General features: G+C 38.2%; 2 protein-coding genes across 5 annotated transcripts in view; one reads left to right on the top strand and one right to left on the bottom strand.

Moving 5' to 3' along the window:
- LOC109864156 (5-hydroxytryptamine receptor 2A-like) overlaps positions 1-8,844 on the top strand; it is a 121,547-nt gene extending 112,703 nt beyond the window's left edge. For 3 of the 4 annotated variants that reach the window (XM_020445109.1, XM_020445107.1, XM_020445108.1), the window contains 4 exons: positions 3,510-3,653; positions 5,277-5,432; positions 5,798-5,958; positions 6,948-8,844. In XM_020445109.1, the coding sequence (XP_020300698.1) occupies positions 3,510-3,653; positions 5,277-5,432; positions 5,798-5,958; positions 6,948-7,440 (954 nt within the window). In that variant the 3' untranslated portion in view covers positions 7,441-8,844. The remainder of the gene's footprint in view (positions 1-3,509; positions 3,654-5,276; positions 5,433-5,797; positions 5,959-6,947) is intronic. The other variant, XM_020445110.1, reaches the window with a different exon arrangement.
- Positions 8,845-12,678: 3,834 nt separating this feature from the next.
- Positions 12,679-25,656, bottom strand: LOC109864125 (mucin-12-like). The gene is made up of 6 exons (XM_020445041.1): positions 25,387-25,656; positions 19,295-19,380; positions 17,856-19,205; positions 16,701-17,777; positions 14,212-16,619; positions 12,679-14,121 (listed from the first exon to the last, which is right to left on the bottom strand). The coding sequence occupies exons 2-6, from the start codon at positions 19,359-19,361 to the stop codon at positions 13,828-13,830; spliced, it is 5,196 nt and encodes a 1,731-aa protein (XP_020300630.1). The 5' UTR covers positions 19,362-19,380; positions 25,387-25,656; the 3' UTR covers positions 12,679-13,827.
- Positions 25,657-26,211: the final 555 nt, after the last annotated feature.

Below are 26,211 nucleotides of genomic sequence, written 5' to 3'. Positions count from 1 at the left end.
CAATATTTATTGAGTTATTAATTAATAAATGAGACCCAATGAGTGCGTGGAAAGCGATGGGCTGGACTATGGTAGGCGTGTATAATTTTCAGTTGCGTCGTCGTAAAAATCAGTTGATCGCAAAAAGCCTGTGTCACACGCCGCTCGCGCTTGTTTGCTCTACAGAGTTCGGAGTCATCACTTTCCACACGCTCACATTCATTAATTAATAACTCAATAAACATATTGCGAATTTTATAAAATAATAAGTGATTTTTTTGTTCAGATTGATCTAATCTGAACAGAGAACAATCTATCTTCACACTTCGGCTGTGCCAAAATTTTTCAGACACCCTGTAAATATATGTATATATGTATATTCATCAATTAAGGCGCCAGTATACAGAGATAACAAGCTATATAGTAGCGGTATAGCACACATGTATACATATGAATGATTAGCTTTCGATTCTCCTCTCGACGAAGTTTGCTACGTGCCGTGAATTTTCACTTAATATATGTATACACACGGCAGTAAATATGTAAGCAGAGAAGCGGCCACCTAACAAGGAATAACATAGGCGTTAATCACCGCGATTTTTTGCACGGCAAGCGTTATCTGTAATTTAATAAAGATCTTATCGGAAATAGTCAAGAAATAGAGAAATACGTCTAGAGCGTAGCTCCATTTTTTATCACATGTATTCTTGAATACGATGATTCACCCTTCTTTTAAAGCGCGTTTGAAAACATAACGAAATCGATACATCCGAAAATCCATATCGATAATTTAAGTCTAATCGCAATCGTGTAATTGACGCGAAAGAATAAAAAAAGGCGATTTTCTCTTTGTTAGCCTTATGTTTTCATTCCGAAATGAAAATTCATTCAACTTGACAGACGCGTATACGTATTAACAGCATATCGCTATGTACTTTCATTCGCGTGGACGACGTTTTTCCCGCTAACATACATTCTTATTTAGATTCCTCCTCCTCCTCCTTTCGTGTTCTCAACGCAACAGCTTCTTCTCTCGCCATTCGTGCTCGCGCTACTGCACCCATCCCATCTGAGCACTTTTTCTTTCTTCATTCCACTTTTTCCCTATATTATATTTCCACACTTCCGTTGTATTTTCCGAGGCAAACTTTTGCGAGTTTTCTCTCTCGCTTTTCACAAGTACTTCTTCGCGAGGCGTGGAATAATTCACTCTCTTTCTCTCTCTTCACGTTTCTCGCGCGCGAACCTATCTTTTTCGCCTGTTGTGTTGCTGGCGTATCGATATCGCATCGCTCCGCTATTGTTTAATGGTGCAGTGCTATTTCGACCGGCATTCAGTTGACGGCAGATGCATTAGCAATTTTTACCGCTATATATTAGATTGCCGAGATGCGCGCGCGCACACACGCACACACACACATTTATTTCCTCCTCCCTAACACGGACACATGGAAATTTATACGTCTACCGCTTAATCCGAAACGTTTGATGGATGTCCGCTTTACAACCGCTCGTTTTCGCCTCCGCGTTTATCGTCGGACACCAGAAACGCGAACGACTCCATTAACTGCACGAGCACATGCGAGAGACTTGATTAGAGCCTTTGAAGACTTTGAAAGATACCGCCCGATGCGGAAAGGATTTGTAAGAAGCGCTAGAAATTCGAATTGAAGCTTGCCGTCGTCAACATCCTACTTTAAAAAAACAACAAAAGAAAAATGAGTTTTATTGTAAAGCAATATTAGATTAAAATATTGATTACGGCGTGAAGAAAATTGTTATCTTATTTTTTCAATTTTGCAACATCTATTACACAAGTTTTCTTTTATCACATAGAATTTAAACTTTTATTATTTTCAAAATCATTTACGTGCATTTTCAAGTTTAATCACTTACGATAGGAGCTTCGTGATATTCAATATAATATAAATACAAGTGAGAAAAAATCTTTTGCAGTTCGAAGTTTTGTGTACACTTTATATGATGGATGAACTGTTACTTCCGCTATCATAAATCCTTCTTGGACGTCCTGCGACGGGTTGAAACTGCTCTTTTATCGACTTTCGTACGATTGATACAATTTTTGGAACGTGTTTATGTTTCCGGCAAGATGGATGCGATTCATCAACTTCCGGAATGTTCTGATCTCAAAGTATAAAGGACGGGGGTGAATGTCTATGGGCGAAGGGACCGCAGTGCTGAAAGGAGGACAAGGGACGATTGGCTTTCGAAGATAGATTCCAATACCATGAATGGACTTTTAAGCAGGCATGCATCAGTTTCCCTCCATTGCTTCCCTTTTCTCTTCTCTTTTTCTCTCGCCGACACTTCGACATCACTCTTATCCGACTCCCTTTCTACGCCCGTCTCACCGCGTCGGCCATGGTTTCGACTCGGATGGTTTTCTCTTTCGACCCCTCGATCCGTATTTTCTCGCACTCCCTACCTCGTGGAAAACTGCCGCACACCAAACTACGTGCAATCTATACTAATCGACCGAACAGCCCTTCGTGTAAAAATAAATATTTACACAACAATTTGACGTTTTGTGCGTCATTATACGATATAAGTACGTTGCACAACAACTGGCTATTATACAGAGTGTTCGGAAAATCGCTCGCAATACTTCAGAAAGTGATTGGAGATCTAAAAAGAAGGAAAAAAACTTATGTTATATAAACATAGGTTGGAAAATAAGTTGTTTTCAAGTTATAGCTACGTTTATGTTCGCTTTAGCATCCCTTATTTTTTATTTTTTGAATTTTTCTTAATTTTTAATTTTTTCGTAATTCTTATTTTTTATTTCTCAAGTTTTTTTCAATTTTTTAATATTTGTAAATACAATTACGTTATCTTTAAAATCATAGGATAAATATAAACAGGTATTTAAGTCGAATTAAATATAATGTTCAAAATAACCTTTTCAGCACGAATGCAGGTATTCTTCTATCAAAATAATTTGAAATTAAGTTATTTATGTTAAAATACAATAAAATAAATTATGATTATTACGATTATGATAATCAAAAAAATTACGATTTTTAAACATAAAAGTGGTTATAACTCGGAAACGACTTATTTTCGGATCTATGTTTATATAACTTTTTTTTCTTCTTTTTTAATCTTCAATCATTTCCCGAAGTTTTGCGGACGACTTTCCGGACACCCTGTGTTTATTTTTAGATATTCTCAAAAAAAAACATATTATTAGATGAAATAATAAAAAGTGTATAAGCACGTAATGTAAGTTTTTCATAAACATCAAACAAAACACTCATAGATCAAATTAACTTAAAACTTTTATTTTTTTAAATAATATTTTTGTTATTTTATTAAAACAAATTACAGAACAAACTATAACAATTACTCTTACCAATAATATCTCATAACCAATGTTCACCTTATTTCGAAACATTTTCGATGTAAGATCTGCGACTGCACGCTGTTGTTGATCGCATTGATTTCTCGCTTGCGTTCGTGCGTCGCGCCAAACTCACGCTCTATATGATAGATAATTCTGTTTATTGCAGATAAAGTCGGCATGGTCACTCGGTCCGGAGCTCTGCGACATGTGGACCAGCAGCGACGTTCTATGTTGCACAGCCTCGATATTGCATCTGGTGGCTATCGCGGTCGACAGATATTGGGCAGTCACCGATATCAATTATATACAGGTTAATTAACGCCGTTGCGGTTACCGGGAGGAAGTCGGAAATTGTCCGAAATACGAACGAGATACGGATCTTCGTTATCCGCTGTCCCTGACATCGCGCTCGTCACGCGGATGGAATAGAAAAGAGTCGCGTGGGAGTTGACGGTTGAGAGCAGAATCGCACGCGAAACTGCATGTCGCGTCGTAGATCTCCTTGAATAGCCAGGAGACCAACGCGTGACAGCGAGAAAAACTGTGATACCATTTTATCAATTTCAAAATAACGCGCACATAGAATCTGGAATCTTGCACACCAAACTTTATACGTGATAAACTTTTTCCGTGGTGTACGTAAAATGTCTCTTTACCCGTGTTTTTTTCTCTTTTGTTTCACTTTGCCGGCAGGTACAGAGCGTAATATATATATATTTTTTATCCGTATACCCGCAAGAATTTAATTTAATCAGAATTTTAATATTCCTTTTGAAACTTTTTTTTACTAGTTGTTGAAAACTATTTATTTTATCTATCCCTCTATCGAAGGTAGTAGTTTTTTTATTTTCTATTTTGTTTGGATAATTAAAAATGGATAAAACAAACGAAATATTGAAACGGATATTTTGATGTTCTCTGTGAAATGAAACAAAAGTTTGCTTCCGAAATTGTTCGTAAATTTTTGTTGATGAAATTGCACGAAGACAAATTTCTCATTCACGTGCACGCATCGATGTAACAAGAATTACAAACAACATTGTTCATAAAGTATGAAAAAGGGTAAGAACATAAAGCGAAACGGCCGGAGAACTTCTCGTTCATAAATATAGTCCGATCGAGATGAGACGAGTATGTAATACCCTTGGCGTGACTTTCCTTTCTCTCTTTTTGAACGGGGCTTAGAGTTAGTTTGAAATTAGCTTAGAGTTCGACGCGCAACGGCCAGAGAAGGATGGTCGAACTTAACGGCTAACTTGCGTTTCCAAACTGATAGAAAGATATGTGTTTTGCTTCCTTAGCTGGTCGATTACGTCATAAATAATGGAGCAACGGAGAAATTAGCTTGAGTCATGTGGCAGCTTTCCACTAAAGAGATACGCAGATAGAGCAGGCGCCGCAATTTTCTCGAACGAGCGAGCTAACGTGCTCCCTCTGTATTTTTTTCTCTCTCTCTGTCTCTCTCTCTCTCTTCTTTTCTTTTCCTCTCCCTCAAAAAAAAAAGAACTAGGTTTACGAGCGGATCTAATTAAAAGTTTAATTTTCTGATACAGACAGCGTCTTAGTAATGCGCGGAGACCTCTTGCGGGAGGTATAAAATTTATCGAGACAAGTAAAGTGCCTCAGCTGTCTGATGACAACGCTAGTTCGCTTACATAACTTATTTGATCTTTCCTCGTGTTCGAGATACGTACAGAAGTACCGACAAGAATTTATTTAATGACATAATATCTACGCGTTGCACGCAGAAATACACGCGCGCGTATAAAATAAGATAAAAAAAACTTTGTGTGTTCTATAAATATTTAAACGATCATCTAATAATAGTTACTTGCGAGAAATGCAGAGGAAAAAAACGTAAATGTTAGTTATTTTTCAAAATGATAAAAGATGGCAATGTGTGTCGTTTAAAAAATGGTTCTTCTAATTTAAGGCGAGGAATCCGAGAAGAATCGGTATCCTGATCTCTCTTGTGTGGCTGGTGTCCTTAGGAATCTCATTAGCGCCTCAGCTCGGATGGAAGGATCCTGATTATTTGGCTCGCATAGCCAAAGGGACGTGTCTCGTGTCTCAGGATTCCGCATATCAGGTGAGCGCTTTCGGGAAATTGCGAACGGAAATGCTTGGTTGGTTGTATGAACAATTGGAGAATTGCGTTCGCGTGAAACACGACAAAATTTATCAGAAAAGTGTTGAGTGCTCCGAGAAACGCCATGTTAAATCTCGACCCTCTAAACTGATATCATATCCCTGTCCGATTTTCGTCCTTCAGACACGCAATAAAAATATCTTTGTGAAGAGATGAAAATTATTAATTTTCTTTTTCTCTCAACACGTAATAAATACAATACTGTTACTTTAAAAAAAAAGAAAGAAAACAACATCTTTTAATTTTTAGCGGAGTTAAATATAGATTAATAAAAATCAAATTAAAAAAAAAAAATTACGTTACAGATCTTCGCAACTTGCGCGACGTTCTATGTTCCTCTCCTGATTATCCTAGTACTGTATTGGAGAATATTTCAAGCGGCGCGAAAAAGGATCAGAAAGAGACCAGGCACCATTCTTCAGCCGCCACGCGAACGAAGAGGCATCCTCAGGCTCGTCACAAGAAGGTTGTAAAAAAGTACATTTTCTATTTTGATTCTTTATATTATACGAGACCAGAATTCCATTATTTTTAAGTCTCGGAAACAATATGATCGAACGCACGACCTTTCATAATTGGCGATAAAATTGAAAAGCTCAATAACAACGTGTTGTGCCACTTGGAGCGGATCTCGCGAATGGACTGTTGAAAAATGGCGTGTATTCGTTATGACATTTAGCTCGCTTTTCCAAGAGCAATTACTAAATATTTTTCTCTTCCGAAAATCATAATTCAATCTGTAAAAATTAATATTTTCTTAACATGCAAGTATTTTATCTCAAGTAAGATAAAATACTTGGCAATCCAGTCTTGGCATATCATTGTTCTAAGAGTTTTTATCTCAATGACCAATGCAGATATTTGCTGCGTGAACACGAGTTCATGTACCTGTTGATTGCTGTATCGCAAAAAGACTTGTCGCTGTTGCATATCTTTGAGCTCTATAGCCTTTGAATCAGATTCTATTTTGATTATTATAATCTATAAGCATATAAATTATTCTTAATTGCAATCGTTATAACTATTTATATTTTATTTTACTATATAACTATATTTGCTATTAATATTACTTTTTATAAAAACTAATTACACAATCATGTAATAATTATTATATGTATTATTTAATTTGTAACTACAAAAATTTTTCATTGTTTTGTATTCTTACTTCTATTTCCACTATTAGAAATATCATCTTTTCTACTATTTAGCAGAAAATGAATATATATGTAACTATACATATACATGTATATACGCGTATCAATCTTCTTATATAACAGTGAGCTTCTTTTTGACAACCCTTTTATAAAGATTCTCAACATCATTAAGGTTGCCACGTTTCAGCTGTCGCTATTATCTTCGCGATCACGAGCCGAAGACGAGAATGGAAATACTTTCCTTTCCATCTTTTTGTCTTGTTTGTGAGCAGCGTAATTCTGATGATTTATCTGGTTGTAGGCCACGCGAGGAGTCAACGGCGTTCACCATCACGAGATCCACGCCAGATCACTCGTCCATTTCGCCGGAAAAGTCGTCTTCGTATAACGGCGCGAATGTCACGCCGTCGACAACGGTGACACCGACCGCGGTCTCAACGACGACCACCACGACAACGGTGACAAATCCGACTAGTTCGAGTCAGCAGCAGCAGGTGGTCAAATGCACGAAGCGGTCGCGCGAAACGATCGAGTCGAAGCGCGAACGAAAAGCGGCCAAGACTCTGGCGATCATCACCGGTGCTTTCGTCGCTTGCTGGTTGCCGTTCTTCCTGACCGCGCTGCTGCAAGCCACGTGCAACACTTGCAAACCGCCCGAGCTTCTCTCCAGTGTGTTCCTGTGGCTCGGATATTTTAATAGTACTCTCAACCCCGTGATTTACACTGTGTTCTCGCCGGAATTCCGGCAGGCATTCAAAAGGATGCTGTGCGGTGGTACGCGGAGACTTCGCTGACAGTGGATTTAATTTTTTCTTTTTGTTTCGTGCGCGCGCGGATCAAACACGACGAAGAAATACGAAACTTTGTACATACACGTAGATAGATACGCGTGCGCAACACGTTTTCATTATTACATCGCCGGTTTTTTTCTCCGGTGTTTCGTATAATATCCGGATCTTCAGATCTGCCGGATATTGAGAGTGAATACGTGTAGTCACTAGTGTATCTCGATGCGATATTGAAATCGACGGCTAATATTTTGTTTATTTTTTTCTATTAATTTTTCTCGTGGACGAGCCTGGAAAAAATCCTCGGAATTTATTTTCAATTCTTTTATCTCCTTTTCAACATTTTAGTTTATTATTTTAATATGTGTATACTATGTATTTTTTATATGTGAACTTTAGTATGTGTGCAATTTTTATATTTACAAACTAACGTCAATATCTACCTGAGTCGATTCTATCAGCATCTAGACAGACAGTATTCACAACATTGTTTCTTCCCTTTACAGCTGTTCAAAGTAATCGTGAGCTACGTGATGTTATTATCATAAGCGCTCTTAACGAATACGGCTCATTTCCGTAAACATTAGTTAAAGTTAACTGGAACCTTACTCAAGGTTAACGTTAATTACTGTCATTACGATCCTACGTAGAATATTTTCGCAAAAAACGCTTCCCTCTCTCATAAGCATGTCGAACGAATCAAACGAACAAACGGCGCAACGTTACTTGCGATTTTTCTCGTAAATAAATTAAAAATCGAAAAAAGTGCGAGTGACGTTTGCTCCGATATGTAATTGTACAGTATTACGTATAAGCGCGCGCGATAGTGCTTAGCAATCATATTCTCTTCCAAGCATTACTTGTTATGAAATATAGCTGTGTATAAAAAGTTTTCAATCTTGGCTGGTCTCCAAAATACGTACGTATAACGATATAAGGCTAAGTGTACATTATAAACTGAAAAACAAAAAAATACGCGTGAAACAAATACACTTACGTTATTCTATATTTCGCGCGCGACAATATTCTCGCGCGATTGTGTATAAAATAAAACAAAAAATAAAACAAAAAAAAACAACATTCCCACGTTTGAATAAAAAGAGAACAACAACAGCTCGACTTGTGCTAGATCTCTAACGCTTTTTAACTTGGTTGAAAGTTAAAAGTACTTGGAGAATTTTCCAAGTGTAAAAAAATTCTCGCCGCCTTATATAAAAGATTTGCTTACGCAACTTTTCTCATACGAAGTTTTCTTTTTAATACGAAGTACATAAGTATAAAATATCCAACACACACACAGGCAACAGAATTGAATAGAAAGGTCGTTTCTCACTCTAACATATTAGAGTCTAAATAATAAAATAACATTCAAAGGATATTTTTGCAACAAAAATACGCAATTGTTTGATGTGAAATATAAACGTAATAAATTATATTAAACAACGATAAGTAAATACATATAATAAGCACGTATATAATAAGCACGATGAAAAAGAGTCGTAAATGATATCGCGATTTAAACTCATATCACAAACGTAATCTTGAACAAGAGAATGATTTCCTTCACAAAATGATTTTACATTAACTGTGTTTATAAAAAGAAACACAGAAACAATTCGGAAGTATGTACTAGCCTTACCATTCAATTCTGCGTCTTATAGTGATCGTAAAGTTTCTAAAATTTTACGTACTTATAGTAGTGTAACACACACACGTGTACATACATACATACACACACACACATCCATATTATAATATTATACACACGTAATAACAGATAGTGTTACTTAATTTACAACGACTGATCTGATATTCACAAATTATTAGGAATTGAGAAAAATGTTTCTTTTTATTCATAAAGAAGTTCTATTTACAAATACCGAATACGAATCCATTATATTTGTTTTATTTCTACTTACGAGACACTCTCGTTACTTAGAAATATGATATAGTTCTAGAATAATTATAATAATGCATTAGACAGATTGTGATAAACGGCGACAATAGCCTTCTCTTCGTCAGAAATGATGAGACTTTATCGCTTTATATTGATTTTCAAGTGTACGCAAATATACAAAAACAGATTGCTTTATCGCTTAAAATAATTTGTTTTAGCAATTATAAAAACAAAAAAGTTTCTATTACTTTTTTCATTTTTAATTACTTTGTTTAACAATTCTGTTATTAATTTTTGTATATGTGTTATAAATATATTTATTAAATATAAACATTTATATATACTTTGTAAAAATGTACAAAAATGAAAGATTATCTATATAGTAAATTATTAGAATCAATATAAGAAGAAAGAGAGAGAAAGAGAAAGAAGGAGAGAAAGTTAAAGTAACAATATAAGTCAATTAATTTATAGATGAATTCTTCTTATTTCTGACGACATTGTTGCTGAAATAATGACGGCAATATCGGATACGCTTGCGCTATCACACTATATATGATTGTCGTTCTGTTTATACTATACAATGAATAAAAAATACATTGTTTTTTGTTCACATTAATTTCTTTTACGTTAATCTCGAAGCAGCAACGTAATTTGCGCGTCGAATGTTTTCAACATTTTTCATCGGAGTAGAAAGTTACATCGGTATTAAATAGCATAAGTTTACGAGAGAAAAAGAAAAAAGAAGAAAGTAATACGTTATTTCATAAATATTCATTTCACGAAAACATTTCCTAAATTTGCAACAAAACAAGATTGTAAAAGCGAATTTTTGGTTTTACTGAATGTAGATTCTAAAGGTGTTTGTGTTATATTTACTAATCGAAAAATATGTATATATATCGACGAAAACCTCGATAGTGCTTGATACTCGACTGAAGGATCGATAGAGCCGCTCGGTTACTGAACAAACAATGTTTGATGCGGTTAGCACTCATTAATAACGTTCTGTCAAAGTGCCACAACAAAATTGATCGGGAGCAATTTGCGTTTGTGACGATACGGAATTATGCTACGGTAACGTGTACGCGACAAAATGTTCAGTGGATAACGAAATATCGTGGCTGATCATGTAACGTTAGTAAACTGGCAAACAATCGTATCAACGATCGTTCAGTAGCGTCTTCCTACATATTGCCTTTGTATGTAAGCGACATATATACTACGTGTGCACGCCAAAAAAAATTGCGATCACAAATTAAGACAAAGCGTGCGACTCATCGTGGAGAGGTGTGCGTCAACATGAATCGAAATAGCAGTCGGCAAGGCGATTATATATTATTCAGCGAATAAAAGATCGCGTATTCATCAAAACGATAACTTATATTGATATAAGATGTCAGGTAATGTTCATTTGGAGTTTTTTTTGCCAGAGAAGGCAACAAGAAAAGAGAACGAGAATCAGAAACGCAGAAAACAACGCGAAAGAGAGAGGGTTGTATTTACAACGATGCTTCATGTACATATATATATATATATACGTATATATATATACATACACATATATATCTTTGCAATCGCAAAGTGCAAATAAATAACGGAAAAGTTTGGAAGGACAATGTTGCTTGAAATTTTGCGGATGTCTTTCGATGTACTTGCAACGCCTATACGCAATATCACACTGTGCGAGTTTCCTGCGGCTTTATTTCTCAAATTTTGTTACAGAGAGATGGTAATGTTGCTTTGCACTTTTTCTCGTTCCATTATCCACATGCCACCCAACTTTTTCGATCACCATCTATCATTCGTAAAGTATCTTTTCAACTTCTATTTAAAAGACACCTGAGTGACGTCTGAAAAATTGGAGAATCCATATCTCTCATACACCTTTCCTTCTAAATATAGCTGTTCTCTCGGATTGAGATAGCGTCATGTGTTATCTTTAATATTGAAAAATAATGAATTCTAATCGGAAAAATATATTTCGCGCTAAATGTGAAGTATATGTATCTGAATATTGTTCCAGATGTCTTTTAAATGTTTCGGATTTCTTTGAGACACATTTGCGTTACCTTGTGACGGGAAGATTTGGTGAAGATACTACTCGTACATACATATGTACATACGCAATACTCGGAATAAAAGCATTCGACGCAGCATTCGATATTTATCGTCTGTATAAAGTAAATTTTTCCATCAGAGTTTTATTTCGCTCTTTATGTTTTAATTTAATTTATAATTTACCGCGCCCCAGGTAACAACATATAAATTTTGCATTCTGCAAGTTTTTTTGTTTTTTTGTTTGAACACTGACGATGCATTTTACATTTTAACAGGTCGCTGTGTTTTATATTGCAAAGACCATTCATCGAAGTATTTACGCAATGACCCACGTAGAAGCTTGGCAAGAACAACTTTACGGCAGTTTCAGCTTGTTCTTCATGTTTATCTTGCCATTAGCGATTTTAATCGTCACATACGCATCTACGGTCTTTACTATTTTTTGTAAGTATATTTCACGCGCATTTAATGTTTTTTTCTCTCGTTTTGTATATGTCAAATTGATTAAATATTATTTTTCAGAAAGTAAGAAAAAGTTTAAAACAAAACCAGTGACAGCGCGTACGTCGGAAATGTCAACGAGAAAATAGGAGAAAACTGATGAACCAAGCGAAAGCTTGGAAGTATTGTATTTTGATGTGGTATTTGTTTCGGTCGGAGCGTTACTGTTTTCTCTTGTGTAAAAACAATACATGAGTATAATAAACACATGAGTATAATAAACGGTAAAAAAAACAACTTTTGTTATTGCGATTTTGACCAACCTTACAAACTAAAACCCCTTTATTGAAACTTTAAATATATTATATTTAGTTCCATAATATTGAAATATGGATTACATTAATTAATGAGTTTCTGTGTATTTCTATTTTGTATGGAAATGTGAGGAGAGAAAAATTTATTTCAAACTCACAAGCTTCACGTTTCTGTGTAACAGATAAATTATTGCGCATTTTTAGCGCCAAATATCCGCTGTAATAATCTTATCTCGTCGAATCTTGCATTTGCGTACAAAGGTATTCGACGCGCCGAGTGCGTACATACGTCCAGGGAGTTCAAACTTGCCTCTTGTGAGAAGGGGAACGCTGTTTTCAACGCCGCCTGGGCTAGGGTTACCGGAAGTAGTGAACTAAAAAACGAGTGGTGGGATGTATCGCCATATTTAAACCATCGCACGCGCGTGCCAGTATAGATTTTTTTTAAGATTTGTTTTAAGGTATAAGGAATAAAGATTAAGATTTTGTATTTGTAATTTTTTTTATAGTAAATGACAGTATAGAGTTTTTATTGATATAGTTAATTTGTCTTTAACATTATAAATACTATTTGATAAATTAAGTTTTCGATAGGTGCGACTTATATACCGAAGTTACCCTATATACACAGAATTTAGAAACTTGAATAAGATAGGATAAATATCGGAGAAGATTCTAATTATTATATCTTTTTTCATAAACATCTCACACACAAACAGCAAAAAAATCAAACATTTTTTTTGGTAGTGTAATATATGAATAGAAATACATTAATTTTACATACACAAAATATTGCATACAAGTCTTGCAACCATCCTCAGTGTAGAAATATCACATAGTGACGTACATGTGTGGCAAATAACAAAGTTTTGATAATCCGACAGAATCTATTTATTTATTTTTTTACTATAATGCTTTTTCTCTACTTTTTGTTTTATCTTGGTAAATGATTTTGTTTTATATATTTAAATGATATGATAATGAGTAAAACTTTTCGAAAAGTATACACAAAATATTTGCAAAATAAATAACATCTTATTCTAGTTAATAAAAAAAAGCATAGTTTCGATCAACTATGTCTTCCAGTCGACTTGCTGCGTCAAATAGTCAAATTTGTTTTGAATTAATTATTCACTTGCTATCATATATGATTACTGTGAATTGAAAGTTTCTATGATCATTTAATTATTTAAATATTCACTACTTCAAGATGGCTGTCGAAGATCCAGTGTTAAAATATTTGATATAGAGAATGATCTTCAACAGCCATGTTGTAAAAAAGTAAAAATCATAAAAATGATAAAAATCGTAACATATATTGCACCAATGGAAATAAATCTCTGTATCGGTATAAGATCAAAACAAAAAAGCTTTTTTCCACTTTGTCAGAAAAATTTACATTCATGGAAATTTCATGAACAGTGTGAAAGTGATAATATCGATCAAATATTTAGACATTTATTCGCGTATATCTAGCGCAACAATTCAACGCTAGTTCGCACTAAAAGCAGTCTTGTTAAAATTTCTTACAAGATACTCAATTATTTCCATCAATTACATTGTTTTGTAATTTTAAGTAACTAACCTGAGGATTTATGGTTTCTATATAAATATCTATGGCAAACTTATGAATTATACTTAATAAGTGAATCTGAAGACAAAAGAGGCAGTGTTATCGATTTAAAAGTAACGCAACATTCTGGCGGAAAGATTGAAGTTCTCTATTGGTATTTGCCATTGGTCGTTCCAGTTGATTTTGTTTCTGTACGCCAAGTGCGAACACATGGGAAGACGCGTTGCACGTTCGCATCTTCTCGATACCGACCAGTAAACAAAGTCCTCGGGACATTTGTAGAGATATCCTTGTAAAGTATTTTGAACGTCGCGTTTACATTTGTAAAAAGTGCTACTGCAACCTTGCCGATGAGGAAAATGTCCTTCCGACGGACAAAGCACATTCGATGACACCTTCATCTATAATCAAGAGAGTTGAGAATTGTTAGTTTACTTATGTTATTATTTTTGTTAATAAGTTTCTGTTGAATTGATTAGAAGTATACTTACGGGAGATATGTCGTTATCTTCTAGTCTTCTGTAAAATCTGGCACTAGCTCTGGCGCCTGTGCACGGCTGACTGCTTCTGTCTTCGGGTAGACATTGAATTTTTTGCTCGTCGAAGATAGTGTTCTCGGGACAGGTTAATACGAGTATCTTAATTTCCATGTTTCCCTCGGATGTACATTGGTAGAAAAGATTGCAATATTTTGGATGTCTTCTGAATCCGGTAGGACAAACTAAGGCTATTTGATCGTCAGTTAGATTACCTATAGCGCAAGGTGTTGCGGCTCCTGGTTCCGTCGTCGTTGATTCTGATTCAGTGGTTGATTGTTCTTGAGACTCTGTTGTGGATTGCTCTTGTGACTCTGTTGTCGATTGCTCTTGAGACTGTGTAGTGGATTGTTCCTGAAGCTCTGTTGTCGATTGTTCTTGAGACTCTGTTGTGGATTGCTCTTGTGACTCTGTTGTCGATTGCTCTTGAGACTGTGTAGTGGATTGTTCCTGAAGCTCTGTTGTCGATTGTTCTTGAGACTCTGTTGTGGATTGCTCTTGTGACTCTGTTGTCGATTGCTCTTGAGACTGTGTAGTGGATTGTTCCTGAAGCTCTGTTGTCGATTGTTCTTGAGACTCTGTTGTCGATTGAGTTTCCGCGCTCGATGATTCTTGCTCCTGAGATTCCGTCGTGGATTGTTCTTGAGACTCAGTAGTAGATGTTTCAGATACCATCGATTCTGTTGTAGTTTCGGTAGTCTCTTCAATAGTGCCAGTAGCAGTTTCTGTTACGGCAGTAGTTAATTCGCTCGTAGACTCAGTGCTTTCTGTAACCTCTGATATTTCGGACGTTGTTAATTCTGTGCTAGAAGCGGTAGTGCTTTCTTCCGTCGTTTCAGATTCTGTAGTTGTGCTTTCTTCCGTTTGTTGAGTTTCGCTTTGCGCAGTAGTTGCCTCTGTTGATGTAGATTGAGCTGTGGGTTCCGCCGAAGCACTGCTTGGAGTTGTAGACGCGGCATCTCCAGATGTACAATCTCTTGCAGGATATACGGATTCAGGATAATTACATACGCTGATGCTAGGATCAAAAATAGTGCCTGGTGCACAGTCAAAGTGATACACGTTAAAACCGTTGCCATTATCGACGCATCGGTAGAACTTATCACATCGAGTTGGATGTGGATAAAATCCTTGTTGGTTGCACACTATCGTATTGTTAGGCTTTCGTGTTGTACAATCCGGCATGTGCAATTCGGTAGACGAAGATGTTTCTTCGCTTGATTCAGACGTAGACGAAGATGAAGATTCGGATGAAGATTCGGATGAACTTTCCATGCTGGAGCTTTCTGGCGTTTGAATTTCTTCTGGTTTTTCTGGAACAGATGTTTCACTACTACTAGTAGCAGACGTCGTTACAGTTGACGAAATTTCCGTTTTATTTGTTTCTGGTGTAGATGGTTTTTTAGATGTTTCATCTGTAGTACTAGCAATTGTAGTACTTTCTGTAGTGATTGAAACTGATGTAGTCGCAGTGGTTTGACTAGATTCAATAACTGAAGTGCTACTCGTAGCAGTAGATTCAGATGGAGAATTAGAGGTGATAGGTTTGGAACTTTGATCAATTTCGTTGTTAGTCGTAGAACATGAGGCTACTTGTTCAATATGATTACACGTTTGTATACTTTGATCCCATGCTGTACCGGGACCACACTGGAAGTCGTATTTCTGATAACCGGATTGACTTTGTATACAGCGATAGAATTTTTTGCAATCATCGGGATTTGGAAAGAAACCTTCTTTATTACATTCAAATTTTCCGCCTTGAGATGAAGAACTTGGTAAAGTACTTGTAGATTCCGCATTTTCAGTTGCACTAGCGTCAGGTGGCAAATATGAAACAGATCCAGGTGTTGATCCAGGTGATGTGCTACTTGTTGTAATACTGTTTGAAGGTGGTAAGTAAGATACGGAAGTACTCATTTGAGTTGTAGGAGGTAAATAAGAAATAGATTCGGTAACTTGTGTTGTTGATGGAGAACTAGTCGTAGGTGGCAGATACGAAATTGACGTTTGAGATGGCGTAATGGAAATGCTACCTTGAGTTGAATCTATATTAGACTCGGAAGATGTTGATAGAATAGTAGAGCTTTCTGGAGATTGCACTGGGGGCAATATACTCGTATCTGGTATATTAGTATTATCTATTTCATTTAGTGACGTGTCAGGTGTAGTGACTACACCGCTTTGTTGATTACACTGAGATACAGCATACGCATGATTACAAGTTTGAAGAGATGAGTCCCAAACTGTTCCAGTGCCACATTGAAATTCATACTTTGTAAAAGACGTTCCGTCTCCAACGCATCGGTAGAACTTTTGACAATCCTTAGAATCAGCAAAAAAGCCTTCTTTTTTGCAAGCACCTATAAAAACAGATTTTATATATATTTATTTTTAATAAGTGTTTAAATATTATATGCATGTAAGAGGTAAAACTATAATACCTGTTAATGGTTGATTATCAGAAGAATCTGAAATGTCAGGAGAAGAACTTGAGCTTCCCGGTGTGCCTACACTTCCTGGTGTGCCTGGTCTTCCCGGAGTGCCTGGATAACCTGGTGTGCCTGGACTTCCTGATGTGCCTGGTCTTCCCGGCGTGCCTGGACTTCCCGGTGTACCTGCACTTCCTGGTGTGCCTGGTCTTTCCGGAGTGCCTGGATAACCTGGTGTGCCTGCACTTCCTGGTGTGCCTGGTCTTCCCGGAGTGCCTGGACTTCCTGGTGTGCCTGAACTTCCCGGTGTGCCTGGACTTCCTGGTGTGCCTGGTCTTCCCGGCGTGCCCGGTCTTCCCGGCGTGCCCGGACTTCCCGGCGTGCCCGGACTTCCCGGCGTGCCCGGACTTCCCGGCGTGCCCGGACTTCCCGGCGTGCCTGGACTTCCTGGTGTGCCCGGACTTCCTGGTGTGCCTGGTCTCCCCGGAGTGTCTGGATAACCTGGTGTGCCTGAGCTTCCCGGCGTGCCCGGACTTCCTGGCGTGCCCGGACTTCCCGGTGTACCTGGACTTCCCGGCGTGCCTGCACTTCCTGGTGTGCCTGGACTTCCTGATGTGCCTGGTCTTCCTGGAGTGCCTGGATAACCTGGTGTGCCTGGACTTCCTGGCGTGCCTGGACTTCCTGGTGTGCCTGGACTTCCTGGCGTGCCTGGACTTCCTGATGTGTCTGGTCTTCCTGGAGTGCCTGGATAACCTGGTGTGCCTGGACTTCCCGGCGTGCCTGGACTTCCTGGTGTACCTGGACTTCCCGGTGTACCTGATGTTCCCGGATAGCTCGGCAAGCTTGAACTTCCTGGAGTGTTTTCTATTTCATTTAGTGATGTATCAGGTGTAGGTGTAACTATACTACTTTGTTGATTGCATTGTGGTACTGCATAAGCATGATTGCAACTCTGAACAGATGAGTCCCACACTGTTCCAATTCCACATTGAAATTCATATTTTGTGAAAGACGTGCCATCACCGACGCATCTATAAAACTTGCTACAATCATTAGGATCACCAAAGAAGCCTTCTTTTTTACAAGAACCTAAAAACAAATTTTATTTATTTCTTTTTGTGCTTATTTTGCATACATTAGATAAAATTTTGTAGTATATTGTAGTACCTGTTAATGTTTGATTGTCAGAAGAGTTTGAAATGTCAGGAGAAGAACTTGAGCTTCCTGGTGTGTCTGGAATTCCCGATGTGCCTGGGCTTCCTGGAGATCCCGGTGTTTCTGGATACCCTGGTGTTCCTGGACTTCCTGGAGATCCCGATATTCCTGGATAATCTGGTGAGCCTGGACTGCCTGGAGATCCCGGTGTTCCTGGATAACCTGGTGAGCCTGAACTACCCGATGTTCCTGGGCTTCCCGGTGTTCCTGGACTTCCCGGTGTGCCTGGTCTTCCTGGCATGCCTGGTCTTCCCGAAGTGCCTGGATAACCTGGAGTGCCCGGACTTTCCGGCGTGCCCGGACTTCCTGGACTGCCTGGAGATCCCGATGTTCCTGGATAACCTGGAGAGTTTGAACTTCCTGGAGTACCTGGACTTCCTTGAGATCCGGGTGTTCCTGGATACCCTGGTGTTCCTGGACTTCCTGGAGATCCCGATATTCCTGGATAACCTGGAGAGCCTGGTTGTCCCGGTTGACCATTAGGATCTCCAGGTTGTCCTGGCTGGTTCGGCCCGCCAATATCTCCATTCCATTCGTCTCCACTGTTATCACCATTCCACTGTCCACCATTATCTCCTGTATCTCCGTTCCATTGTCCATTATTATCTCCATTCCATTGTCCGCCAGTATCGACATCATTTCCACTTTCCAAGCTTTGTCTACAATCTTTTCTCAGAACAGCCCAGGCGTGATTGCATCCTTGAATCTTTGGATCCCAAACTGTTCCTACGCCGCATGTAAAATCATATTTTATGAATTTTCCGGAGCCATTGTCTACGCATCTATAAAACTTTTTACAATCACAGCTGTCGGCTAAAAATCCTTCTTGTGAGCATTGGACTTTATTTTTACAATTGCTAATAGCATTGTCCGATTGGTCTGCAGTTGATGACTGCGGTGTTTCTGATTTTTTAGTTGTTGTAATAATTCCAGATGTGGTTGTAGATCGCTCGGAATCTTGCGTCGTGACCGGTTTAGGTCGTGTAGTTGTTCTTTCTGTTGTCCATATTGGAGAAGGATTTTCTGGATTTTCGTTCAAATTTGAGTCGAGTTCATTTTCGGATCCAGCACATTCAGGTCGTCCGCTATCGTCCGGATGTGTGCAGATATCTCCCTTGTCTTTTGAAAATACTGTGCCTACTCCGCACTCAAACTTGAAGGTCGTCAGCGGACCGCTATTACCCCAATCCACACATCTGTAGTAAACCTTACAGTCACGTGGATCGGGATGATAACCCTGTTCTGTACACTTGAAAGGAGTAACACTCTCCCGATACTGACTTTGATCATATTTGTAATAGTCTGTAATTTAATATAAATCACATATCAACATTTTTTTTAAATCAGCGATAATTTTAGCATCATTAAGAACTTAATTAGTTCTCTCTTACCAGCTTCTGTCAGTCTTGTTACAATCAGTATCATTAAAACGCTAAAAGTCGATGGAACCTGCCACATCTTTTATTTGCAATTTTATCTGCAATAAAAATATAAACCTTGATAAATTATTTCAACACGTCAAGTGATGTTGCTTTGTAAATTTTTTTAAAGGATAATTTTATATAGTCAGAAGTAATTTATTTATACTATATACATTTGTCTTGTATTGTTTAAATAGTATTAAATTTAGTTGTGTGTTTAATCTAGATAATTGTTTTAGAGATATAAAAGTAGCAGGCGGAGAAATTGTATTATAAACGTTCTCTTTTTACGATTTTATTGTGCGACGCGGCGATACCGTATTTAACTTCGTCCCGAAGTTGTGCGGATAACCCACATTATATAAAACGGTACAACTTGGGTGAAGCTATTTCCTGTGTTGAATGAAACATTTCGTGGCGCGAATATTGTGTAGGCTCTGTTTACGCGGTGATCATTCCCTGAATGTCAATCGCCATTATCCCACGTGTTTTCGATCGCACACGCATTTAAAATTACATAAAAGAACCGCACAATTCGTTTTCATATAAAACATTAAGATCTTACGTGAGTATATAAATTAAACAAGAGAGACTGTTAAAGAATATTAATAAAAATGATGATTTATTAATTTGTAAATAAACTTTTTTTTTAAATGCGATAGATATCAAGAATATAAATTTGGCAAAAAACATTTTGCGATTTAAATGAGAAAATAGCTTTTCTGCTCACGTACCTTTGAACTCTGTGTACTTTATATTTTATTAATTTTCTTCTCTAAAAAAAGGTTTAATTCACACAAAGATTGTAAATTACATTATTTATTAATAGCTTAGTTTATTTCTATTGCATCGAACATTTTTATTTGTGTTTTTTTCCGTCAATTACTTCTCGTAAAACAAGTTACATTACACAAGATTGCGCAGCGCGAAACATCGCAGGCAATTCGTTAGACTTGCGCGTCGTCGCGCGGGTCCAAGGACTTGGGGGGTTAATAATGACCTTCGCGTTCAGTTTGCGCCATCGAAGTGTAAACGAATATCCTAAGCTGCGGATATAAATGCCAGGCGATTCGAAGATGCGCGCAAGTAATGACGGGCTGTTAAGGGGGTAGCACGACTTATTTATAAACTGATACAGACAGGTCTACTACCACCTGCCGCTGCTAGTTCGGAGAACGGAGCGAGCGGGGAACAACAGCCGCAACAACCTCGAACACATTCCAAGGATAACGTGATGCCCAGGACAACGGCAGCGTATCTCGCATACATATAGTTTGTCGTGCAATTAACCCGCCCTCGAGCGCGCTTCGACGGAGCAAAAATCGACGTCGATGAAATTAACTAGCTCTCCGGTTTTCTTTTTCCACGTCGTTAAGAAGACGAGTTTTCCAAATATGTATACGTGTAACAAACAAATCGTTCGTTTAATCGTCGTTGCGCATGCATTACGTTTCGCGAGAACGCCTTGATTTCGAGATCGCACGCATAACACACATATATAACCGGGATTTAATTGGCTCTTTGCTCTGACTTGGCTTCTCGCGTAATAATCAGCTGACATTTATATTGTCGAAACATTAGCTCGATTCACATGTAAATCTAATGCGATCTCGTGCGTCTTGTCTCTTCGATTTGATCGGGAGCGGTTTAATGAGAGTCGCAGGTAGTTCTATCTAAAATCTCTGATGCGACAAGATTTATTTATAAATGCGCGGATCATTTTTACGGATAATTAACATTTAATTTCCATTTCTAGATTTACGATATAGAAACGCTGTGTGTGTCAGACAGAAGAATATATTTCGCATTTCTGATTTATTTCCGCATCTGCGCTCGTAAAAAGTTTTATAACGCGCGGAAAATTTTCATATCAAGTCGCGCATTACGACGACTCTTCATCGCATGTTTATTTCCCAGTTTAAAATCCATTACATACGAGTGAAGGAAAGCATGTGTATGGGAACGCCAACCGCACATCTCTTACAAAGTGTGCAATCGAGAGAATACGCGTTTGCTGCAGAAAAGGACTTGGGGGAAAAAAAGAAAAAAATACAGAAAAACGGTCCGCATTAACCTTGTAATTATCGACAGTTATTGTTATCTTCTTCTTCTTCTTCTTCTTCTTCTCGATTTTTTGCTCTTTTTTTCTTCCTCTTCGAAGCTGAAAATTTAACGGTGTTTGCGGAGACCGAGGCGCACGCAAAAGAAAAAAGTTATCTGTCTCTTGTTAACTGATTACACCGATAATCTAAGTACATTGATCAATGTCATTATTCGGGACGAGCACGTTGACGAGCTCGAGAAGAGATTGAGATCGTTAATAATAGTAAATTATTATTATTTACCGAAAAAGATCAACGTCGCCGATTACAAAAAGGCAAACGGTAAAAACGATGCCCGAGGTGTAATTACTTTCAAAATGCATCGTCGGATTGCGGAATGTGTGTGGATACTCTCGCGATCATCCAGAAACCAGTTTTTCCTTTGATAAAACGAGACAAGTTCGGTTTGCGCGCGCGTGTATGTGTGTGTGTGTGCAATTTGGAGTAACTGCACGAAACGAAACTGACCTCGTGTTAAACGCTATCGTATCGGAAAGACCTCGACACAGTATGATGCTTAACCGCACGGAATATCTTTCAGGAAATCAGAATTTACAGTTATCCAAATGTCACAGGTGGCGCCGTAATGACGACAAAATTAACACAGAGAGAAAAAAAAAACATACATTTCCCGATCCTTGAACGCGCGTTATGTCTCTCGCGCGGTCGCAGATTGATTTGACTTATTTACTTATTTTTTATGATTGGAGAAAATGATGTGCGCGTGTGTGTACTCGTCTTTTAAAATAAAAACATTTTGATATATCTTTGTTAGAAATTTTTTAAAGAATTTTTGAAAAAATTTACGAAATAAATTCTCTGATAAATTTACTAAATTTGATCTTTTATCATTTATTTTATTTCTTCCTTCGAATTTTATTTTTAAAATAAAATTGTTTTTTTTTTTTAAATAAACACCGTTGAGACGTGTTTCGCGTCGAGGAGCTTTTCGAAGTAAATCTTGAAGGCCGCATCTTGAGCGGCGCGTATATTCTAACGTTGAAGACTAAAATCAAGGCGCAAGAACGTGTTACACCCCAACGAAGAAAATGGTAACGTCTCTCGGACGGTGCACAGGCAATGCAATTCGGTGCAATGAACCTGAGTTGTTATGATAGCATGCGTACGGCATAAGTGTAGCCTTGCCGTTCAAAGTAGCAAGGTCGTTTCTTCTCCCGCCAATCTCTCGGCTTTTGCCTTCCTCCCCGCGCGCGCTGGCGTGTACCCGGCGGATGCGCGCGTGTGGGAATAATGAGAAGTCACGCGTAACAATTTGTGCAATTACATTAGAAGAAAAATGCCTGCTCCGTCTGAATTACACCGTTTGCCCACTAAGCACTCCGCGAGAAACATCGTGTGTGTAATTATCTCTTATCCGGAAAAAAAAATCCGCGTGTTTCAAATAATATTTAGATATATTTGTGCGGAAGGACAGTAATTACAGATAAGTATGTTTTATACACCCACACACACACATTTTTCTTCGTCATCTCGGACTCGCAATCTCGTTTTCATCAATCGACACGCACATTGTTATTATAAAAAGCAATGTAAACTCTCTCCGCGAAGAGAGAGAGAGAGAGAGAGAAAGAGAGAGAGAAAGAGAGATATACCTGAATGTTTCATTATTCAGCGTAACACAGCGTAACCTTGCATTGTGCGATAAAATCGTCAGGAATAAGGCGAATTCTTCTCAAGACAGCTGACGATAATTCTCCGCATTGATTATTGCGGCATACTAATTATTACCTTGAGATATTGTGTACTTATAAGTGTCGTAGAACTCCACAGAAATGTGCGCATGTAGCGCGCAAAAGGGAATTTTAGTTGTTTCGAACAATTTCCGACTTCGAGAATCTCGGGAGAGAAGTTTGCATGAGACGATATTATGTCTCGTCAATAAACAATTACAGGTTAATTTATCATTTGATTGCGCACTCGTCTGAAACGAGATTTATCTTTGTGGAAAAATTATGAACATTTATTGCTTGTTTATTGCATTAATTTTATTTTTAAAAAATCAAAAATAAATAAAAAATGTAGATTTTTTAATACATAACATTATTTTGGAAATATAAAGAGCAAATTTGCTTGCAACAAAATTCAATTTACATCTTTCTTTTGGACATAAAGTTTACTGAAATTGCAATCGCAATTTTCTGTATATTTTTTTTTCTTCATGAAGCGTGGTGCTACTTGTCGCAGGTGCGAATTGCGAATACATACGCCGGGCGAAGCAGCATCGCGAGAATTAATGGTGCATGGAGTTCGCGTTAAAAAAAACGCGTACGACGCGCTTGTCAATGATTATCGAGTTCTTTGTAGCATCATTCTAACTTTCCTCGTAGTGACTCGTCGCAATTAAAGGGATACTTGCAAATTGCATACGCGAGTTTTTTTCTCTCTTTTTCTCTTTCCCTTCTTCTTTTTCGCGTCTATGTCTTTTTTCATTATCCCTTCATTTGCCTCTGTAATCATATACGCGTCTCGAAGATCCATCATCGTCGCGCGCAAATCTGTCACTGACATGAGGCCGCGCGGATAGGGTTCAAGGCTCTCCTCATGTAAAAATATATGTCACTGTGTGTTTGCATATGATATTTGTGAGAAAATACGAAAGCTTAACATTTATCTAATAAATTATGTTGTATGCTAATTAATTTCATTGTGCATCTTACAGAACAATGATCGAGCAAACGATTACGTCATGAACGTTGATGCGTCAGAAATCGAATTCTCGCGGGTCGCTCGTTACGCGCGGCACGTGCGAATCGTTTCTTTCGGACGGCATCAGGCCCAAAATTAATTTCGGGGCTCTCTCGTGTCTCGTTAAGGCCGTTGCCATTTACAGATTACGAAATACTACACGGACGTGCATAATGCATTATATGCGCCCGCGTATGAGATTGCTGTCGTCTCCGAAGCGATCGGTTTCAATGCCAAGATCGCGAACGCGACGAATCGATCGGTCGTCCGAACCGACGAGGCATGCGAATCGCGGAATGTCGATCCAAATACAGCGCGGTTTGAAATCGTGACGTGAATTCGCGATCGAGAGCGGGAAGGGAAATAAATTTTGGCGACCGGTCGTTGTTCACATTGCGAACATGTTGCGAGCATTGTAAATCGCTTATGACCAGTTACACGACACGAAACAGTTACACAACGATCGACTGTAATGACTCGCAACGATTGTTACATCGATCGCCTGTGTAATTCGTATGGATGCACCACGCGCGTTTTATTTTTTTGCGTAAATTTCAAAACAGAAACTTGGATCGCAAAGAAACGAACATTAAGAACCAACAAAAAGACTTTTACAAACAATATTTGTGTTTGAAACGTCTTTATCAGATAACAATATTAGACGATTTTGCTCGGGTGAAGTGATCGCGGGAGATTCGCTGCGATAATAATTGTTGTTTGCGTTTTGCAATTTGTATTATCTCGCGCGATCGCGAATTTGCCCGGTGGCGAACGAACGACGGGTTAACAGCTCGTTTAATAGAATCATAATAGCGCTTCTTATAGATATTCGGAGATAGGTATCGATTCGCGCCTCATTTAACACGGCGATGTGAGATGAAGTGTGTGTGTGTGTGTGTGCGCGCGCGCGCGCGCTACTCCGCGATGTAGACGCACATATCTCCGAGTCGTATCTTTCGTACTGGCAATACAGTCAATTGATTTGACCTTAGATTAAAAAAAAAGCGCTTGGCTAAATTAAAACAAAAAAAAAAAAAGAATCGAAGAGATCGAGATAAACGCGCGCACTTTTCTCACGGACGTACTTTCATTCGCCGAACTTCGCCTCCGGCTTGCGCCGCGTCAGATTTTCGAGAAACAACTCACGAGTCTATGATTTTTTATCAATTGACAAAAAAAAAAAAAATACGACTCGCGATAGCACAAATTTCTCTGTTCATCACATTTGTGAAAAAATTGCAAAAACGGACTCACATTTCAATGCACTTCAAAGGCAAAGAATTATTCCTTCGGTCGCCCTTTAGCCGTTCACGTTCGTCATCACGGAATTAATTTTTCCGTTTTTCGGAAGAGAGAGAGGTCTTCTTTCTTCTTCCCGATGGTCCTTCGGAACTTGAGTTTGGTTAAACTTTGTTTTGAGCGTTTTGAAACGTGATAGAGAAACAACCGTCCGACAGAGTGTCAACAACTTTTCTGAAAATCAGTTGCCGATCCGTGGCACGTTCTCGAGAGGGAGTAAGTCCTGAGGACGCGGATGACTCCTACTTATAAAGACTTGGCCAAGACTTGGCTCTCCAATTGGCTTGCCGGTGTGCGTGGAGAGCACACCGGCGTGCGTGTGTATGTGTGTGTGTGTGCACGCGAGAAGGAATAGTGGCGTACAGGTGTGGAAGGGGGCACAAACCGTGTCCCGATCGTTACATGGTCGATGTTACACATTAAGCCGAGAGACCGATACCGTCCAGGAATTCGCGTCTCATCAGCTCTTGGAGCTTGTCGGTAGCTTCGCTTTTCTCGCCGCATAGACGCAATTAAAGACCGTGAAACACTTCTTCTACCGCGCACAAAATATTGTCAAAACGTTGCAGAATTGTTACACTTCGTGTTGCAAATATATATCGCAGAAATATCGTGAAAATATTGCGTCTGTAATACCCCATAAGAGATTCGCACAATATTTTAACGGCGATATTATATGGCAAGTAAATATATTGTGTACGTTAGAAACATTGCAAATATTGATTTTTTTGATAATATTCTGATAATATTTAAATTGAGATTATTAATTTATAAGATATA

The sequence above is a fragment of the Pseudomyrmex gracilis genome, unplaced genomic scaffold, assembly GCF_002006095.1.
Source record: "Pseudomyrmex gracilis isolate BER0280 unplaced genomic scaffold, ASM200609v1 scaffold_17, whole genome shotgun sequence".
NCBI lineage: Eukaryota > Metazoa > Arthropoda > Insecta > Hymenoptera > Formicidae > Pseudomyrmex > Pseudomyrmex gracilis.
The sequence above is the reverse complement of the archived record's forward strand: the minus strand, read 5'-3'. Positions and strand labels throughout refer to the sequence as shown.

Excerpts from the sequence above, each read along its gene's own strand:
- LOC109864125 (XM_020445041.1), bottom strand. The coding sequence starts at position 19,361 with ATGTGGCAGGTTCCATCGACTTTTAGCGTTTTAATGATACTGATTGTA. Across the intron at positions 16,620-16,700 it reads TGATAATCAACCATTAACAG|GTGCTTGCAAAAAAGAAGGC; the intron begins GTATTATAGTTT and ends CTGTTTTTATAG. Across the intron at positions 14,122-14,211 it reads AAGATAACGACATATCTCCC|ATGAAGGTGTCATCGAATGT; the intron begins GTAAGTATACTT and ends TCTTGATTATAG.